The sequence below is a fragment of the Phaseolus vulgaris genome, chromosome 8, assembly GCF_051622355.1.
Source record: "Phaseolus vulgaris cultivar YP4 chromosome 8, ASM5162235v1, whole genome shotgun sequence".
In the NCBI taxonomy this organism is placed as follows: domain Eukaryota; kingdom Viridiplantae; phylum Streptophyta; class Magnoliopsida; order Fabales; family Fabaceae; genus Phaseolus; species Phaseolus vulgaris.
Window position 1 is genome coordinate 46,936,459 of NC_143505.1, and position 17,607 is coordinate 46,954,065.

Consider the following 17,607-nt stretch of genomic DNA (forward strand, 5'->3'; position numbering starts at 1 on the left):
GTGGAAGTAGTTGAAATTGGAGGACTCACACAAGATGAATTACTTTATCAACTATTGATTTCTTTTGAAGATGATAACACTTTATACATACTTAAGTAATTTGAATTCATTATAATAATTTAATACATCCAACTCTTGTAATTGACTTTTTAAGTAAATCTTATTTTTATTAGTGAAATTCTTTTGATAATATATTTTGTAACTAAATTAAAAGTTTCATAGTTAAAAAAAAAGTATAATTGAGATTTAAAGTTAAGTTAAAAAGGAATAGTTTCAAAATTTGATCACATAATGTGTTTATGTTTACCCATTTTCAAGATACATAAATTAACATATATGTTAGTTCTTATTATAAAAAAAATATAGTTATAGTTGTTACTTATAATTAGCAATGGAAGAATATTGGATTAAGAATATAAAGTATTCAAGTAATCATTTATAATAAAATATACCTTAAGTTATTTAGCTTCAATATCTTCCTCATTTCTTATTATGGATTTTTCATTTTTATTAGTCTTTATATTTAAATTTCTAAGATCTATATTAGAAAAAGAAAAAGAAATAAATTTGAATTAGTTTTAGTTTGTTGAACTTTCAAGTTCTAAGTTGTAAAAGTTCTAAATAAAAATAATTATCTCTCTTCCATTTTTTTTGCTTGGAGCTCCCTCTTCAACATCAAACCACTCATGTTCATCCATCTAAGAGAAATCAATAGGCAAACAAGGATATTATTTTTCAATGATCTATTCATTATCTGAGTCAATATTTGACAGACATATGGGATCATAAGTTTCCACCTTCTCTGCTCTACTCTTGTCTCATCTCGAGTTGAAGATTGTACTTCACATACACAAAAACATTTAATATTTTGTTGTTCGAGTCTATTTCTTCTCTTAGTATGCACTTGGTCAAATGTGCTTCAATTTCTTTTGCACCCTGATGCACTACATGTGAGACTCAAAAAATTTATGTCTAACTTTTGTAACTCTTTACATTCTCCCCCATAAATCTCCCACCAAAGAGTTGTCAAAACAAAAAGGTATTTAATTATAATGTAATTAAAAAATTATAAATCATATAAGAATTGATGTGAGTTGATTTTAGATTTATCCATTTTAGGGGTGACCTTTTACTTATGATTTTGATTTTTAGCAAATATATGGTGAGACATAGGGAAGATCCCCACTGAACACGAACTTAACCAAGTGGTTAAGTAAGTGTGAAGGTTCACTTTCAAAGGTAAAAGGAAAAACACATTATAAGGTGTGGATGATGCATGTTGCGGAATTGGAAAGATATGAAAAGGAAATAAAAGAGATAGATGGAGCCGAATTGAACAATGGAAACAAAAACAAGAACATAAAACACAATAACAATGGTGTATGAAAAATGGAAGAAGGAAATGAAGAAAAGAAAGCTTATGGTGTGGAATGAGATTGAACACACCACTTGGAGTGTGGAGGGCCACCAGTTGAAGAGCTCTCAACTCTCATAAGATAAGACCCAAGCTAGAGCATACAAGCCTCACAATTTGTGCAGAGTTTTCCTTCTATATCAAATTTCAACATGAAAATACATGGAGTAAGGCACCCTATTTATAGGAATGGATGCCTTGGAAAACAAGATGAGCAAGGATAGGATGGTAAATGTGTGAGGGGGCTGCCTTTAGGGTTTGACTAAGTCAAAACCACACCTTAGGCCACTTCTTTTAAAAACTAGGTCAAAACAAGCTAAAATGATAACTACACCCCTTATTATGCTAAAGACACCTTTTATAGCCTATCTTGCTATTTGGACCCCTAAAGTGAGTCCAATATATTTACAATTTGTTTTATTCTTAAGAAGACTAGAATGAAAAACATTTGATATTCTGGTCTTTGCCCATTTCTCCTTCTGGTGAGGTCTGCTATATCCTTGGTGGGGTCTTCACTTGAAAGTTGAGATGACTTCTCATAGCGTGAATGGTAATTTGAGTCCTTGGTCATCTCCTTGTTGGCTTGGATTGTATCATGTCCCCAAGTTTGAGAAAATTCGACCTCGAATTTAGAACTCATGTAGATAACATAGTGAGTTTGCTCACATATAAAAGAGTGCAAGGTGTGTGAAGTGAAACAAACTTGTTCTTTAAGCTTAGGGAGTTCAAAATGAGAATTTGTACGTACAAGCCATTTTGGAAAAGAATATTTGGGGATGAAAGGACTTGGTGATATAAATTCTCTCAAAAGGTGGAAACCCTTAGGAGGTGTTTGATGTTCATCCCAATATTTCTTTGTCCAAGATGTCAAGTAATTAGTTTTATTTGATAATGAAAAAGATAAGGAAGAAGGACACCTTGGAGGTGCAGTTTGTAGCATGGCATGAGTCAACATGATTGATTTAGTTGTGTAAGATGATATTTTGTGACCCAATTTATCTTTTCTTTCTTGCTCTTTTTCATTTTCTCTTTTGTTTTTCATTTATATTTGGTCCTCATGGACCTCTCTTGGAGAAAGAGATTTTAAGGTGATCTTGTAGTAAGGCCATCATGTAAAGTATTTTTATCAAATTGCCATGGCCTTCCTAGAAGAATATGTGTGGCTTCCATAGGTACAACATCACACAAGACCTCATCCTTATATTTTCCAATTGAGAAGGCTATGAGGACTTGTTTATTAACTAAGATTTCCCCCTCTTTACTAAGCCATTGGAGCTTTTGGGGCTTTGCATGAGAGATGGTGGGTAACCCAAGTTTTTTCCACTTTTTTGTTTGCCACATTGGTGCAGCTACCCTCACCCTAATTAAAGAACACAATTTGTTTTTGATAAGGCACCTTGTGTGAAAAACGTTTTCCCTTTGACTTGCATCAAAATGCTTTTGAATGGGACCAAGCATGTGCCTTATCACTAACAAATCTCCCTCACATGGTAACTCACATTCTTCCTCACTTTGGCTTCTTGGAGAGGTAGGGGACCTAGACCTTTGGGAGCTATGGTCACTCATGAAAATACCCCCTTTAACCATTATGTTTCTTTTTTAAGGACAATTGACTGCTATATGCCCAAAACCTAGACATTTAAAACATTTTTTACTTGAGGTTTTGGTGGGTGACTTAGGTGTAGAGGGTGTGGGTTTAGAAACTCTAGGATTGTAAGTGGTTTCTTTTACTAAGTTGAAAAGAAAGGTTTTTGATGAAGTTTGATTTTTGTCCTTCCGTGATGTTTTGTAGAAGCCATCATTATGAGTAGTTTTGGAAGAAGTTTTCTTTAAAAATTGTGATTCAACCTTGATGGCAAGGTGAACCAACTTTTCCAAAGAGAAATACTCATAAAGTTCTACCACATCTTGTATTTCTCTTCTTAAGCCACTTACAAATCTAGCTATCTTTGACTCATCATTTTCATGCAAGTCAATTTTAGTCAAAGTAGTTTCAAGATCTTTATAGTACTCATCTACACGTCTAGGTCCTTGTTGGAGCCGTTGGAGCTTCAACAAGAGTTCCTTCCTATAATGAGGAGGAAAAAACCTTACGCGCATACATTCTTTCAAATTATACCAAGAGACCATGGTTGGCCTCTTGTTTAGCCCAATGTACATTACAACTTGGTGCCACCATTACATGACATAGTCTATAAATTCTAGGGAGGCTAGTTTTACCTCTTGGTCCTCTTGTACCTCATACACATTGAAAATTTGATCAACCTTAGCCTCCCATTCTAAGTAAATATTGGGGTCACTTTCCCCACTAAAGCTATGCAATTTTACATAGGGAAAAGAAATTTTAGAAGGATGGTGTTGGTGGCGCCTTTCATCATATTGGTGAATTCTCCAATCTTCATCTTCTTTTTGGCTGCCATAATGTGTGTAGCTCATTAAAACTCTTCTTTGCTCCCACCTCCTTCCTCTTGGTTGTTTTTCATGTGTCATTTCAAGTCTTTGAAGTCTTTCCTCCAATTGCCTCATTTCTTCCTCTTTTTGGGCTAAAGATCTCTTTGTTGTCGTAGGCTCACCTATAAGGAAAGCCTTTTGAGAAGATTGAGGTTTTGATGACTCCTCTGAAGAAAGAATAGCCATAAAATTGCACAAAGAGTCAAACAATTAGTGAAAGAAAAAAAGTTAATAACCCTTTCATCACTTGTGTCACTTTTTTGTGTAGCAAAGAGGAGAAAAGATCTAAACACTCAAAAAGAATTTTCTCTCAACAAAAGTCTATCTTGGGGTTTCAAGCTCTCAAATGAAAAAGGACAAAGCCCTTAACGCTTAATCTCAAAAGAACCACAACAAAACTAAAGAGTTTTAGAAGACAAACAAGAAAGGCTCAACACAAAGAGGCTAAACAAAGTTGGGAAAATAGATTATGACAAAACTTTGAAAGAAAGACAAACAAGAAAAAGTACACAAAAAGACTCTAAGATACTTACTTAACCTTTAACAATGTAGTTTTACTCTTGCTAGAAATTGCAAAAGCAAAATGATCAAATTCCACAATGTTGAAATCAATTTGCCAAATAAAATGAATCCACTTTTTTAGAAATGTTGGTCTTGCAAAAGAAGTCTGCGCAACTTGTCCTTTCCTTTCTCTTTTTTTTTATCCTTGTTTATGGTTTAGGTAAGTCAAAACCGCACCCTAGACTTATCCCTTTTTTAGTGTTTCACATCCTACCCTTGCTTCTAGTTTACCAAGGCACCATCTCCTATAAATAGGGTACCTTACTCCATGTATTTTCATGTTGAAGTTTATAGAAGAAGGAAAACTCTGCACAAATTGTGTCAGAATTGTTTGCTCCAGCAATAGGTCATATCTTAAGTGAGTTTGCAAGTTCTCAAGTGGAGGCCCTGCCCTCTACACTCATCTTGGAGGCAACTATACTCCAAGTGGTGTGTCCATTCTCAACCAACACCATAAGCTTTCTTCTTCCATCATTTTTCTTCATTTCCATTTACACCATTTTATCTTGTGTTCTTATACTTGTTTCCATTCGGTTCTTCCTTTTTGTTTTGTGTTGTTCTTCCATTTTATCATTCAGCCATGTTTCATTTCATTGTTTCCTTCTATCAAATTCCGCAATGCATCCTCATTGTCACCTTATATTGATTTTTCTTTTACCTTTGGAAGTGAACCTTCACACTTACTTAACCTTAACCACTTGGTTAAGTTAGTGTCCAGTGAGGATCTTCCCTAGGTCTCACCATATTATTGCTAAAATCTCAATTATAAGTAAAGTGTCGCCTCTAAAATGGAACCATCTAAAATCAACTCACATTAAGAATGGTCATAAGTAATTTAATTACCAGGTTGTTTCATATTTCTAATGTTTATTGTCCTATCCATTCCAAAAAGCTCCTTAGTTCCCTTTTTAACTTTTCAAGTTGTTGATCAATTACAACTCTTGTTCTTGCTTCCAAAATCATTCTTTGAAATGTTTCATATAGCCAACCAACACCTCACTATCCGAATTGAATTTTTTGGCATAGTAATATCTAACACAATAAAAAATAAGTTAATAAGAACAAAGTACATAGTGTTACTTAGTAGGACAAATTTATATGTAATTTAGCTTACCTAGGATTGAAATAATAGGCTATAGCATAGAGAGGCCTGTGTAGTTGTAAATTCTACCTAATGTCTTTTCCACACTTTTTTTATACCTTATTTATTGGTTTTGGAAATTTTCAACAATTTGTTATGGCGTGTCTGATTTTGGATCACAATCTATAAGTCTAACACTTTTACAAGCAGATTCACACATTTAAAACAATATGTGATTGATCTCCAAAATTTGGCATCGCATAACGCTAGATTCATCACTTGCTTGACCTCATTTTTAGTAGCATGTGGACTAATATCCCATTCCTCATAAGCAAACATTGATTTAAGACCATATTTTTGTTGCTTAATAAGAAGTAGCAAAACGTGTGACAAATTAAGAACCCATGTGTGCCTATATATGTAACTAGTGATTTTCTTTACATTGTCAATAGTGTTGTAAAATACTAGAAGCTCTCCAATATCCTCAAGAATTAGATTAAGATAATGGTTGCACAAGGAGACCAAAATAATTTGGTTCATTTTTCCATTAACATTGTCCTAGCTGCCACAAGGTAGGAAGCACAATTTGTAACTACTTAGACAACATGCTTCTATCCAATTTCATCCACTATGCTATCCAACAACTCATACATTTTTTGTCATCTTTTATCACATCACTAGTATCAATAGATTAAAAAAAAAATAGTACCACTTGAATTAGTGAGTGATCTTCCTTTCCCATCCGTCCAACCATTACACATCAATGTGCATCCCCATTTCTCCCATCTCTCATATTTTTCTGTAGTTTTTTTCAGATAGGAAACTCTTACCTCATGATAAGAAGGAGGCTTTAAATCTTTCTCACACCCTCTAACAACCTTTAGCATTTGGATGAAAAGAGGACTCCTTACAAAATTAAGTGGCAATACATTACCGTAAATGTAGTTGCAAACTTCTTGAATTACATCTTCTTTGTTCTTATAAAATGCATTTGTTCCATTTGGTGGAGATCATTATTTTCTTTTGCTACTTCCCTTGTACCTTCTGCATAATACAAGTTTAACTCCTTTTTTTTTCTAGTAGCTTTAAAACTATTTTCTTCACATCATCTAAACACTACAATAAAGAATAACATCTTTGTCCCAACAACACGATGTTTCATCCTTGCTATTCCAACTCAGCAAAACTTACATTTTACTTATAGTCTATTTGTAGGAAAAATTTCACAATACTTCCAAGTAATATTTGCCTCTCTTTTTTGTTTTACTCATTTTTAAAAATCAAGACAACAAAAAAAAAATCTCACTCTCAGTCGCTATCCAGCGTCACACCTCATTGTCACGAGTAAAAACAATTATTCAATAAATTCATATAATTGGAATGATCGAACTGTATCATTTCGTGCTATACATATAGTGATTTGCACTATACTTACTACCATGATCATCACCATCTTCTCTGTATTTTTCCTCTCTACACAAGACTAACCTTCAGGCAGTGTCAAACATGGCTGAGATACCCTGGGTTAGTGGTACTCTACGTGCATCACTGGTTAAAACGTTAAATTATTCAAATTCTTAAGAATATTTTAGAGATCAGCAAAACAGCTAAGCATTTATCTCGAAGTTTGAAACAAAATATTCTAAAATACTTTAATGATAGTTTTCAGATTTTGATTATGCATTTACACCTAATTTGATCCTTAAAAACTCTCAAGATAACAGACTGATTGTTTATCTCTTCAAAAGACAATTAAAGGCTATTCAGGAGTTCAACTCCAGTGAAATCATGATAATAACTATAATAGTGAATCAGTTATTATTGATGAGATTTTGGCGACTTTAATAAACCTTGCCTATATATTTACATAATAATTATCATTAGTCTATAATAAGGCATATTTACAAACAAGAGAGCAACTAAAATATTCCAATTAGTTTACAAATTAATCCTCAAGAATCTTATGTCGACTTTCACACCATGCTACCTGACAAGAGTTAAATCATTCCCTTCAACCTGACAAGTACATAAATTCCAATTAGCAAGGGAGTAAAGAAAATATAGGCTTTTTATTGTATTACAAATAATAAGAACTACTCTATCAAGGAAAAATGCAGCATGGTTCAGGCTCAATGTCAAAGCTAATATTCGCTAATTATGAGTGTTAAGACTTCAGAATCATAATACATCGTAAAAGAAAAAAGGCGATGGGATAGTTAACAAGGCTTGACATGAAGCAGTAAACAGTTAGTTCAATAACCATATTCTATAACCAATTATCACTTGGAACTCAACAGTGAAACTTTCTTGTGTTTCTCTATAGGCTAAGAAATAAATATCAGTGCTGCTTAGCACACTTTGAATCAGTTACTTTTGGGGTTAATAAGCTTTAAATCAAAATATTTCTACGAGTGCTATTGAAAGAAAAATAAAACGAAGAGATTATTTCTCATGAAGTGTTGACCAAACATGCACTTGTGTAAAAAGGTGGGCTACTATCAATAGGTAAATTATTGTCAACAACTACGCAAACAAAATTTTGTTGAAAGAGGCCTACAGAATCCAGAAGTCTGTTGCAGATGAAGATCACTTTCTTTTAGCATCTATGAACATGGCTCGAGTCCAATGCTCAACATCCTCGCTTTGCGACGGTGGGGGTGGAAAAGTGGGATGCTCAATAATATCCCACCCTTCAATAAGGCACTCATTTTTGCCATCATTTAAATCAGTGGCGTAAAGAAAACTAGCAGTAGAACTTGGCAGATAATTTTCAATTCTCTGCAATAGGCAAAAGTATAAAATCCATCAGTGATGAACATTGATAATAAAAATGAAAATGCCCATTATACGAAAATGAAAATGCCCATTATACGAAAATGAAAGTTATTATTGTGTCCAGATACATATATCCTAGGTGTTATAAGTAATAATATTGCATATGAAAGCACTATCTTTGGGGCACTGATTTAACTATTGTACATGCAGATACAGTCCAGCTCCTCAAAAACAAATAGGAGTGTAACAAAGACATACTTTTTGGAGTTAGGAAGTTAGTTAACACAGTTAGAATATTAATTATATAGTTAGCGGATAAGCGAGGTAAATAAATAGAGGAATGTAACTTAAAAGGGATTTCAAAATTAACTTTAGAACAAACTTGTATTCACTGAATGTTGAAATATTCCTGTTATTGAAAAAAATAGAAGGAAGAATTTCACCCAGAAAATTTTATTCTCCTTTTCAAACAATTTTTAGAAATCCCCAAGCTAGACACTTGTTTTAATGGATAAGCGATGAATCTAAGGCACTAAAGCATAAGAAATTCAATTAACACTGCCAACGTTTTCTTGCAAATTAGAAGTGATGAGAGAACCTACCGTTGTGGGCACAGAATGTGCACTTTCCAGTAAAGTAGTTGATGAAATAACAGAATTCATATTCCATACAGATTTGTTTAATTGCTGAACTTGCTTGCATGTCCTGAATCAAAGGGAAAAGAAGAGAAAAAAGTTCAACCTCAATGCTATCTGCATCTGCATTCTAAAAAATTTAACGTTGCAGCAAACTTTGGGTAAAAATCATAACGTTACTGCAAACAGAAACCCTACAAAAGTGAGAAGCCTTAAAAATAAATTCAAGAATCTGGATGGAGCTCTGACACATGCTCCCGAACACAATAGTGCCTTGGAAATTTTGAAGACCTAAGTTACTTCGTTCTTCTGACAGCCAGTTTCAACAGGGAAAAAAGCTAGATGTATAAGGGAAGTTAAGAGAAACAAACCAGATACTAAATGTTAAAGAGGAAGAGAAGAGAAAAATAGGGGCATAATAGGCACAAAAACTGTGTTTAAAAGAACCACAGTAGAGATAGATTTATATATAGGCTTTGCATTAATTACAAATAATTAGAGGATATATTGACACCTCTACATTAGTGATTCTGTTGGCTATAGACGGATATACATTAAATGTAGATATTCTATCCTGATTCTCTACACCAAGTATATTCAAAAACTGGCCTTCATGATTTCTTTTAGTAATCCATCAGTTAGAAGCTACAGCCCAGATCGCTGGGATGAAGAACTGCAATTAAATAACTTTAAATACTTTTATAGAACACAAGTTGTAACGAGATAATTAAGACATGTTGCATAATTACACAATTTAATAGATTAATTATCTCCTCATACACAATGATTGTATATGGCAGACATTGGAGTAGCACCGTTAGAGGAAAAACAATAGAAAATTAAAATAAAAGAAGAATAGTTAACGGGGTTTGGACACGTTTAAAGGTCACTGAAAGCACTAATGAGGAGAATAGATTGCATGTATTTTAATCATGTGAGAAGGAGAGGAAGACCAAGAAAAACATTGGAGGCAGTTGTTAAGAGCAATCTCAAGCTAAACAATATCTCTGACCATTTTGTCTTCAATCAATCCATGTATAAATGCTTCTTAAGACATCAAAATGCCGCAAATGGGATAAGGTTTTTGTGGTAATTAATTCATACATAAATGCTTCAGAAGACATCAAAATTACATCTACATAAGGTTAATTTGGAAATATTTACTAATATTTCTACAAAGTATATTAAGTATCATGGATTATGTCCATTTTATGGAAACATTAAATAAATATAACAATACCTAGATTGAGGCATTTTCAAGGAAAAAACAGATCGAACTTCCTTCGATGATGAGAGTGTAGCCAATAACTTAGCAAATGACTCAAACGTTGATGCCTCTGATGGGGCATCCAAACATAGGGAGTTGTAACAGTAAGCTGTGATGCATGCAACACTTTTCTTTAAAAGTGAAATTCCTTTCTGCAAATCTTTATGTGTTTGGACAGAATGCAAAGAAGCTAAAGAATAGTTGAAGTTACTATTCCCGGATGAATCTAGGCGATTTCTCTTCTCAGATTCCATTGAAGCAACTCCAAAATTGCTTGAGCTTTTATCAGTAGACCATGAGTTTTCTCCAGCAGTAGAGCAATAATTTTGTCGAGGTATGAAAAGGGGATATTCATTGCTGAACAAAAGAAAGTATACCAGCTTAAAATGTTTAGTTCCTGATACTTAATCCAAATATATTTTTGACCAAAATACCTCCTCGAGGATGGACGTGCATCCCAATAAGAATCTCGTTGCCATATCCGAGAGCAAGAACCCTGAGGTAACATAAAAGAAACAAAATATGCATTACAATTGCAAATTTACATTATTAATTTCCATAAAATAGGAAAATAAAAAGACAATGCATCATTAAGACAATACAGATGGATCAGCCACAGACAAAAATACAAATGAAAATACAAATTGGAAAACAAAAGGAAAAGGAAATGTTAGACAATCAAAACCCACTAAAACTAAACATTAGCAAAAATATCGTTTGTTCTTATGTACATTCAACGAAAACATGCAAAAACAATTCTCTTTATCCATACTCCTGTCAACATTCATCTAGGTGAAATCTTAAAATCTTATAAGCATCAAAAGTAACACAAAACACTTGCATCAAATAGACAGCATTTGGAACAAGATCAATAATGCCCAAAAAGGAATACTTTTATGCAGATGGTAGTACCAGTGTATACAAATTAAAAGTTACAAGAGAAATCTGAACAACACTCTTTTGAATACTGTTATTAATCAAAACTTAAAAGAAATCACAAAAATGTTACAAGTCTCGTTTGTTTAATGAGTTCCACTCATGATTTTGAATCTTTCCAATAAATTTAACCAATAGTAGAGAGAACATTAATGTTAGAAGTACATAAAAATGTCTGCTGTTAGTATGCCTTAAGTTAAAAACACATCAACATTCAACACGTGAATTTTAATGCTATTCTAACATTCAACGGCCATCAAATGATGATGGCCAATAATAACCATGCTTGACCTGAATATTTTGAACACATTCTTGACTTAACATTTATCTATTGCTTGGACATTGCTTACCGCAAAACCTGAGTTATGAAGTGCTGGGGCAGCCAAGTTGTGAACAACAAGATTTAAAAGTTGCACCATGTATCTGCATTGCAAAATGCAAACATGAAAATAACAGGTTACAATTTAACGAAAAATATTCTAATTTCTAATTTAAGCAATAAGGAAGTTTTAGTTTTACCACTGGATGAACTCAAATAGGATATGAAATATGTGCTTAATATTGACATGAATATATATTACAATTTTGAGAACAAAAGTGTTGTCTACCCCAGATATAATTCACTTTTATAAATGCACTACATATGCTTTAGACAAAAGAAAAAAATGCCTACCCTAAAGAAGCGGAAAGCTCTTCTGATGGAACAGAGTGAGGATCAAGTGCTCTGGGTAATCGGGCATTGCAAATTTGATCATATTGACCACTACAACCATCCCTTATCTCTCCCTCTATGACCACCTGACACCAGAAGGACATGAACACCATAGGAATGTTAGAAAGGGGCATAATAACAGAGCATATAACACTATACATAAAGAAAATGGTTGTGAAACAAGTTATTATTTCAGACCAAAAACTTACCAATTATAACGGGATGCCTGGGTCTCAAGTTTCCCCTATAAGGAGTTTTTCTTAAATTTTAAGAACATCAAACAAATCTTTTTTTATCTTCATTTTCTAACAATGTTTTTCCTTGTGACATAACATTAGTACTACTATTTTCTTGAGAAAAAAAAATAATAAATAAATAATATATATATATATATAATTACAAAAGAAAAATATAAAAAAATATCAAAAAGTCATACAATTTGCAATTCATTTCAATTAACCAAACTTTTAAAATGTATAGAAAAGTCAAATTAGGAATAATGCTCTCTCTTCCAGCCTCACCCGGTTAAGAAACCATTACAATATCATGGCCACTCATATTCATCCAAACCAGCTTAAATACACTATTTTTCCATGTGGTGATAACGCTGATTGTTCTAAAGTGACAAGATGATATAGGTATAAAAAAGGTTTGAAGAAAAAATAGTGAGTCGCCAAAGCAACTATCTATGAAAATCCACAATGCACGTGATTACTGTAATAAGTCCCACCTAGTAAGCACAATATCTGACAATCTCAAGAGGAAATCGAACTTAATAAACCAACAAAACAGTGAACATCATAGGTTTATATTACCCGCCGTTGTGGGAACAACTTGCATATCTGTTTTATCACCACAGACTGCTTATGAAGACGCTCCGAGGTAATTGCCACCTGCAAAATATATTTATATGGGTTAATTTTGAGCTTCCAAGAAAAGCAACAGATATTCCATCTATGATTTTAGAAGAAAAGCATCAAATGAACATAAATCTTTAACCTCGACATCTGATTGAATCTTGAGGAAAAGCTGATCAGTTTTAAATACTAATTTTTATATCATTGCTTTACTTGGAAAACCAGTACTGTGCACTAAAACAAAATACCAAATATTGGAAGTAACCATAAAAAACAGTGCTCACATGCCCTAGGCTCTGGGTACATATAAGATTGGGGTAGAACTTTTCAAGTTGTTCCACTCGATTTTTTTCCAACTGTAAAGCAAAAAAAGTATTATTCACCACATATACATTCAAATTGAACTAGAACAATAATACCCATATGACTATAGCAATAGCAATGACATAGTAAAGTCAAAAACAGGAACTGAAGTACCGTAGAAAGGGCAGATTCAAGTAACCCATATTTATGTTTCAGATCAGCAGACACAGTCTCTATCTTAGCTCTTCCTGTGATGTTAACCATTATTTTAGGTTTAAAGTGAAATTTGCATCTATAGAAATTTATATGTATATGAAGGTTGCTAACCTTGAGTAACTTGCTCCTTACTGCGATGAAGTTTCTCCTTCAACCTTGCAAGCTTTTCATTTTGAAGCACTATATAATTTTCTTGGTCATCTCCCTTTCCCTTCTCAACATTATGAACAAAACAATTAGAACAACTGAATACCAATGTCACAAGGTGCCTTGCAGAAATATAAGGTTGTAGCAGAGCACATTAGCCACTAATGGGAAATTCCACACTACATATAAGTCAACAATGGCCAACGCAATAAAAAGAATTGGCACTAAGATTCACAGGGAAAGAAAAAAGGTACTAACATAAGCATGCAGAGCAAAAGGCACAGGCAATAGAAAATAAATATGTTATTAAAACCACTTACAAGTAACTTAATAATAGATTGGGAGCAGGAATAAGTATTAAATTTTAATCTAGGGTGCATGATGCCTATCAGAGGTACCTGCAGTCAGAGAATAAAAATAACAGAATTGAGGGACAAGAAGATAAGTTTCCAGGAGAAGAGCCCTCCCCCAAGCAAGAGAGGAATCTCTTTGCTCCAAATATCCACTAACAGATCCAAGGATAATCCCAAAATTCTTACAGAGGGAAAATATAACCAACCCACTCCCCTCTCACAAAATCAGCCATCCCCCAAATACCCCTCATTTACTTACCAAACTCTTAAAGAAAATACCCCTAAACAGAAATACCACTAGCAATCAATCCTGCTTCTTATGCTTGGGCCTACGACTATAGAGCTGAACAGGCTTATTCCACATGGAGGAATGGTTTCTATCACTACCCTGCCCAACAGAATTAGCCTTGCCCTCAAGGCTGAAACTGGGAAACTCGGCACAAATGTTTGTTGCAAACTCCCAAGTGGCTTCCTTGACAGGTTGTGACTTCCAAAGGATGAGCCATTCTGCAGAACAGGTTCAGTCTTTGCCTTCTCACACAGCAAACACTGTCTCTGGTGCTGGAAGGTCTGCCTCAGCAAATACAAGACCAGGGGGCATGGCAGATAAAGGAGATCCCTTGGTGACAGATTGTTTCAGCTAAAACACATGAAAAATCGGATGAATCTGAGCCTGATCAAGTATCTGCAACTTGTATGCAATGGCTCTAACCTTAGACAGAATTGAAATGGTTCATTGTAGTGGGCAATTTGGCATTGATGTGGTGAGCCATTGAAAGTTAGAAATGGGGCCAGAGATTGACTTACACCCAATCACCAACACTAAGTTGGCGATGCTTGTTAGCATTCTTCATGGTTTGCTGAGCTTGATGGAGATGGTACTTCAATTGTCAGAGTGCCTCATCCCAGCAATTAAGACAGCAGCAATCGAGTCCACTGGAGTCCAACCAAGAAGGTACTGGGTTTCGAAGGGTGGAGAAAGGCAATAGACAATTTTAAAGAGAGTTGAACTTGTAGCCGTATGGGAAGAGGTGTTATACTAGAATTTGACCCAGGAGAGCCACATGTACCATTTGGCTGATTGCTCGAAGGAAAAGCAATGAAAAATACTTCCAAACAGCGATTCTCCACTTCCTTTAGTCTATTTGCGGATGGTAAGATGTGCTTATGCAACATGGTTCCTAGGAGGTGAAATAATTCACTCCAAAAACTACCCAAGAAAAAGAGGTCCTATCACTAATGATAGACTTGGGAAAACCATAAAATTTAGCTACCTCTTGAATGAATACTTATGCAGGAGACCTAAATGTGAAAGGATGCTTTAGGGGAAGAAAATGCACATATTTGGACTATCTCCCTACAACCACCAGTATCACCTAAAATTCATGCGAGCATGGCAGGCCCGTGAGAAAATCAAGGGAAATATCTACCCAAACAGCATTGGGGATGGCGATGGGGATAGGTTGCGGTAACTAAGAGACATCACTTGATATTTGTCACACTAACAAATGTCACACTTGCAAATGTGTCATGATGCCTTGTTTCATTCCCTTCCAAAAGAAGTCGGCAGCAAGACTCTCATTTGTCTTAGTAAAACTATAATGTCCTCCAACCAATGACACATGATACTCATTCAAAAGAGTGGGAATGAAGGTAGAACTTACATGGAGCACCGATCTGGTATCTTGGGCATATATCCTAGACAGAGAAGTACATATGAGCCTTCACAAGCAAATCCCACAAGATCCTCTCCAACGAAGGAGAGAAGGTCCACACATTTGGCCATCACAGTTTCATCAAAGGAGGTTGATTTTGTGTTCGAGAGCTAGGAGAGGAAATGAGAACTGAGTCATGTTGCGCACATCTTGTCAACAATGGTCCAAACAGAGAGCAAGAGGTCAACGATAGAGGAGAAAGGAGTCAAGCTTTGATGAGTGTGACTCATCAATGTAGATTGAGCAATGATGGAGGCTCCACGGGACTGGATTGTGAGCTTAATCACGGTGAGGTCAAATTCAAGGAGGCTGTGTGACATCATTACCGTACTCAAATGTGAATGGACAAGCTTCTCTCAATGAAAGCACCAATGATACAATGTCTATCAATGGTACCTGCACTACACTCAGGGAATGAAAATAACAGAATAGAGAGGCAAGAAGGCAAGTTTCCAGAGAGGAGCAAGAGAGGAGTCTCGCTGCTCCAAATATCCTGAAACGGATCCTGAGAATAATCCCAACATTCTTACGAAGGGAAAATATAACCAAACCCACTCCCCTCAGAAAGAATCAGCCATTCCCCAGATACTCTTCCTTTGCTAACCGGACTCTAACAGAAATACCCCGAAACAGAGATATCATTAAACAATCAATCCTGCTTCTAATTCTTGGGCCTACGACTATAGACCAGAATGGGCTTATTACACCAGCAGGAATGGTTTCTATCAATTCAAGTGAAATCCTATATGACTGCAATAGTACAGGTAATAATACATCAGGTACACTTGGGAATTTCTTCCTTTCACTACCACCATTGAACTTTAGGTCACCTATAATTGCTTGATGTATTTATTTTACTTTTTTCATCTTCCATTTGCATATACCCATACCCCTAAGCTTAAAAATTCCGTTGCACTCCATGCATTTAAAATAAAATTGAAGAGGATCATAATAATTTTCAAATAATATCTACTAACTTAGAATCATGCCGTTTTAGTTTAGTGTATTACAAGACAAGCCGTAATTCAAACCTTTTGGACAAGAACTTCGCTCAATTTTGAGTACAAAGAATCTCGACGGTCTTTCAGCGACTTCAAGGAAGTATTATACTCATTCAACCTAAAAAATATCATCAAAAACAAATAAATAAAGAAATCAACCAATCAAATACACGAAACACAATAACAAAAAAAACTGCACTAAAAAAACCTGTAGTTAACACAGATAGAACAAATGGAAGCTTGATTCGAATTCTCGCATATGGCACAGTTACTCGTTTTCCTCGCCATCTCTAGCTTCTCACGAAGAACAAGTGTGTCCTACCGTGTCGAATGGCGTGGATTTCGCAAATTGGCTAAAGAAATTATGAAGGAACTGCAGTTTTGCGTTGGATAAGGTTAATTATAGGTTTGGGAAATTAATTGACCACGAAGAAATGTAGTGAGTGAGAAGAAACGAAGGAAAAGTCAAACTTCGAAAACCCTAACACGAAGATATGAAGAAGATGATGGCGGAAGCAATGGCCACGCAACAGCTTGTAACGTCTCCGTTTTCAGTTGTAAATATGGCAAGATAAGATCTAATTCAGTTTTTATTTTAGTTAAATAATCAAAACGAGGAGAAGAGATTATTGATATTTTTATTTTAAAATTAAATACATATATTAATATATTATTTTTTACACTATTTTTAAAATTAAGGAGATATGAAATTATCAGAGTACCTTCCAAAATAATTATTTTCCAGCCACAAATTTTAATTTATTTTTTAATTTCATAGTTAAAAACCAACTGCTTCTTAAAATTATAAGAACATGAATGACACAGATCAATAAAACTTTTTTAAAAAGTTTATTCTTTGAAAAGTTTAATCCCTCTATAAGAAATATTTTTAAGAAGTTTCCATATTTTTTAACAATAAAATTATTTTCTAAAAAAGATTTTTATTTTTGTGTATAATAAGTTATATAATATAATACTAATTAATAAAATGTTATTAATATTATATAAAAAAAATTGTCTACCTAAATGTAAATGTTTTTTTACAGATACAAATATTTAACTTTTTATTGTTGGTAGAATTTGCTTTTGCCTTAATACAAATGAACATGTAGAATGCAAAGTTAATCCAAAATATTTTCAAAAAGACTATCAAATTGGAGAGTGGGTGAAAAAGATTGGAAAA

The 17,607-nt window shown here is 34.2% G+C and overlaps 1 protein-coding gene and 1 pseudogene across 2 annotated transcripts; both read right to left on the reverse strand.

Annotated features, from left to right (window-relative positions):
- Positions 1–458: 458 nt before the first annotated feature.
- On the reverse strand, positions 459–6,843 carry LOC150025617 (uncharacterized; annotated as a pseudogene).
- Positions 6,844–7,302: 459 nt separating this feature from the next.
- Positions 7,303–16,995, reverse strand: LOC137824460 (DNA-directed RNA polymerase II protein). 2 transcript variants are annotated; one of them, XM_068630110.2, is made up of 14 exons: positions 16,896–16,995; positions 16,633–16,797; positions 16,455–16,542; positions 13,320–13,419; positions 13,167–13,240; positions 12,974–13,045; positions 12,648–12,725; positions 11,794–11,918; positions 11,471–11,543; positions 10,619–10,680; positions 10,158–10,541; positions 8,885–8,987; positions 8,065–8,285; positions 7,303–7,523 (listed from the first exon to the last, which is right to left on the reverse strand). In XM_068630110.2, the coding sequence occupies exons 2-13, from the start codon at positions 16,710–16,712 to the stop codon at positions 8,094–8,096; spliced, it is 1,431 nt and encodes a 476-aa protein (XP_068486211.2). In that variant the 5' UTR covers positions 16,713–16,797; positions 16,896–16,995; the 3' UTR covers positions 7,303–7,523; positions 8,065–8,093. The 2 variants fall into 2 exon arrangements, with proteins under 2 accessions (XP_068486211.2, XP_068486212.2); XM_068630111.2 differs by having other exon boundaries at positions 16,911–16,986.
- Positions 16,996–17,607: the final 612 nt, after the last annotated feature.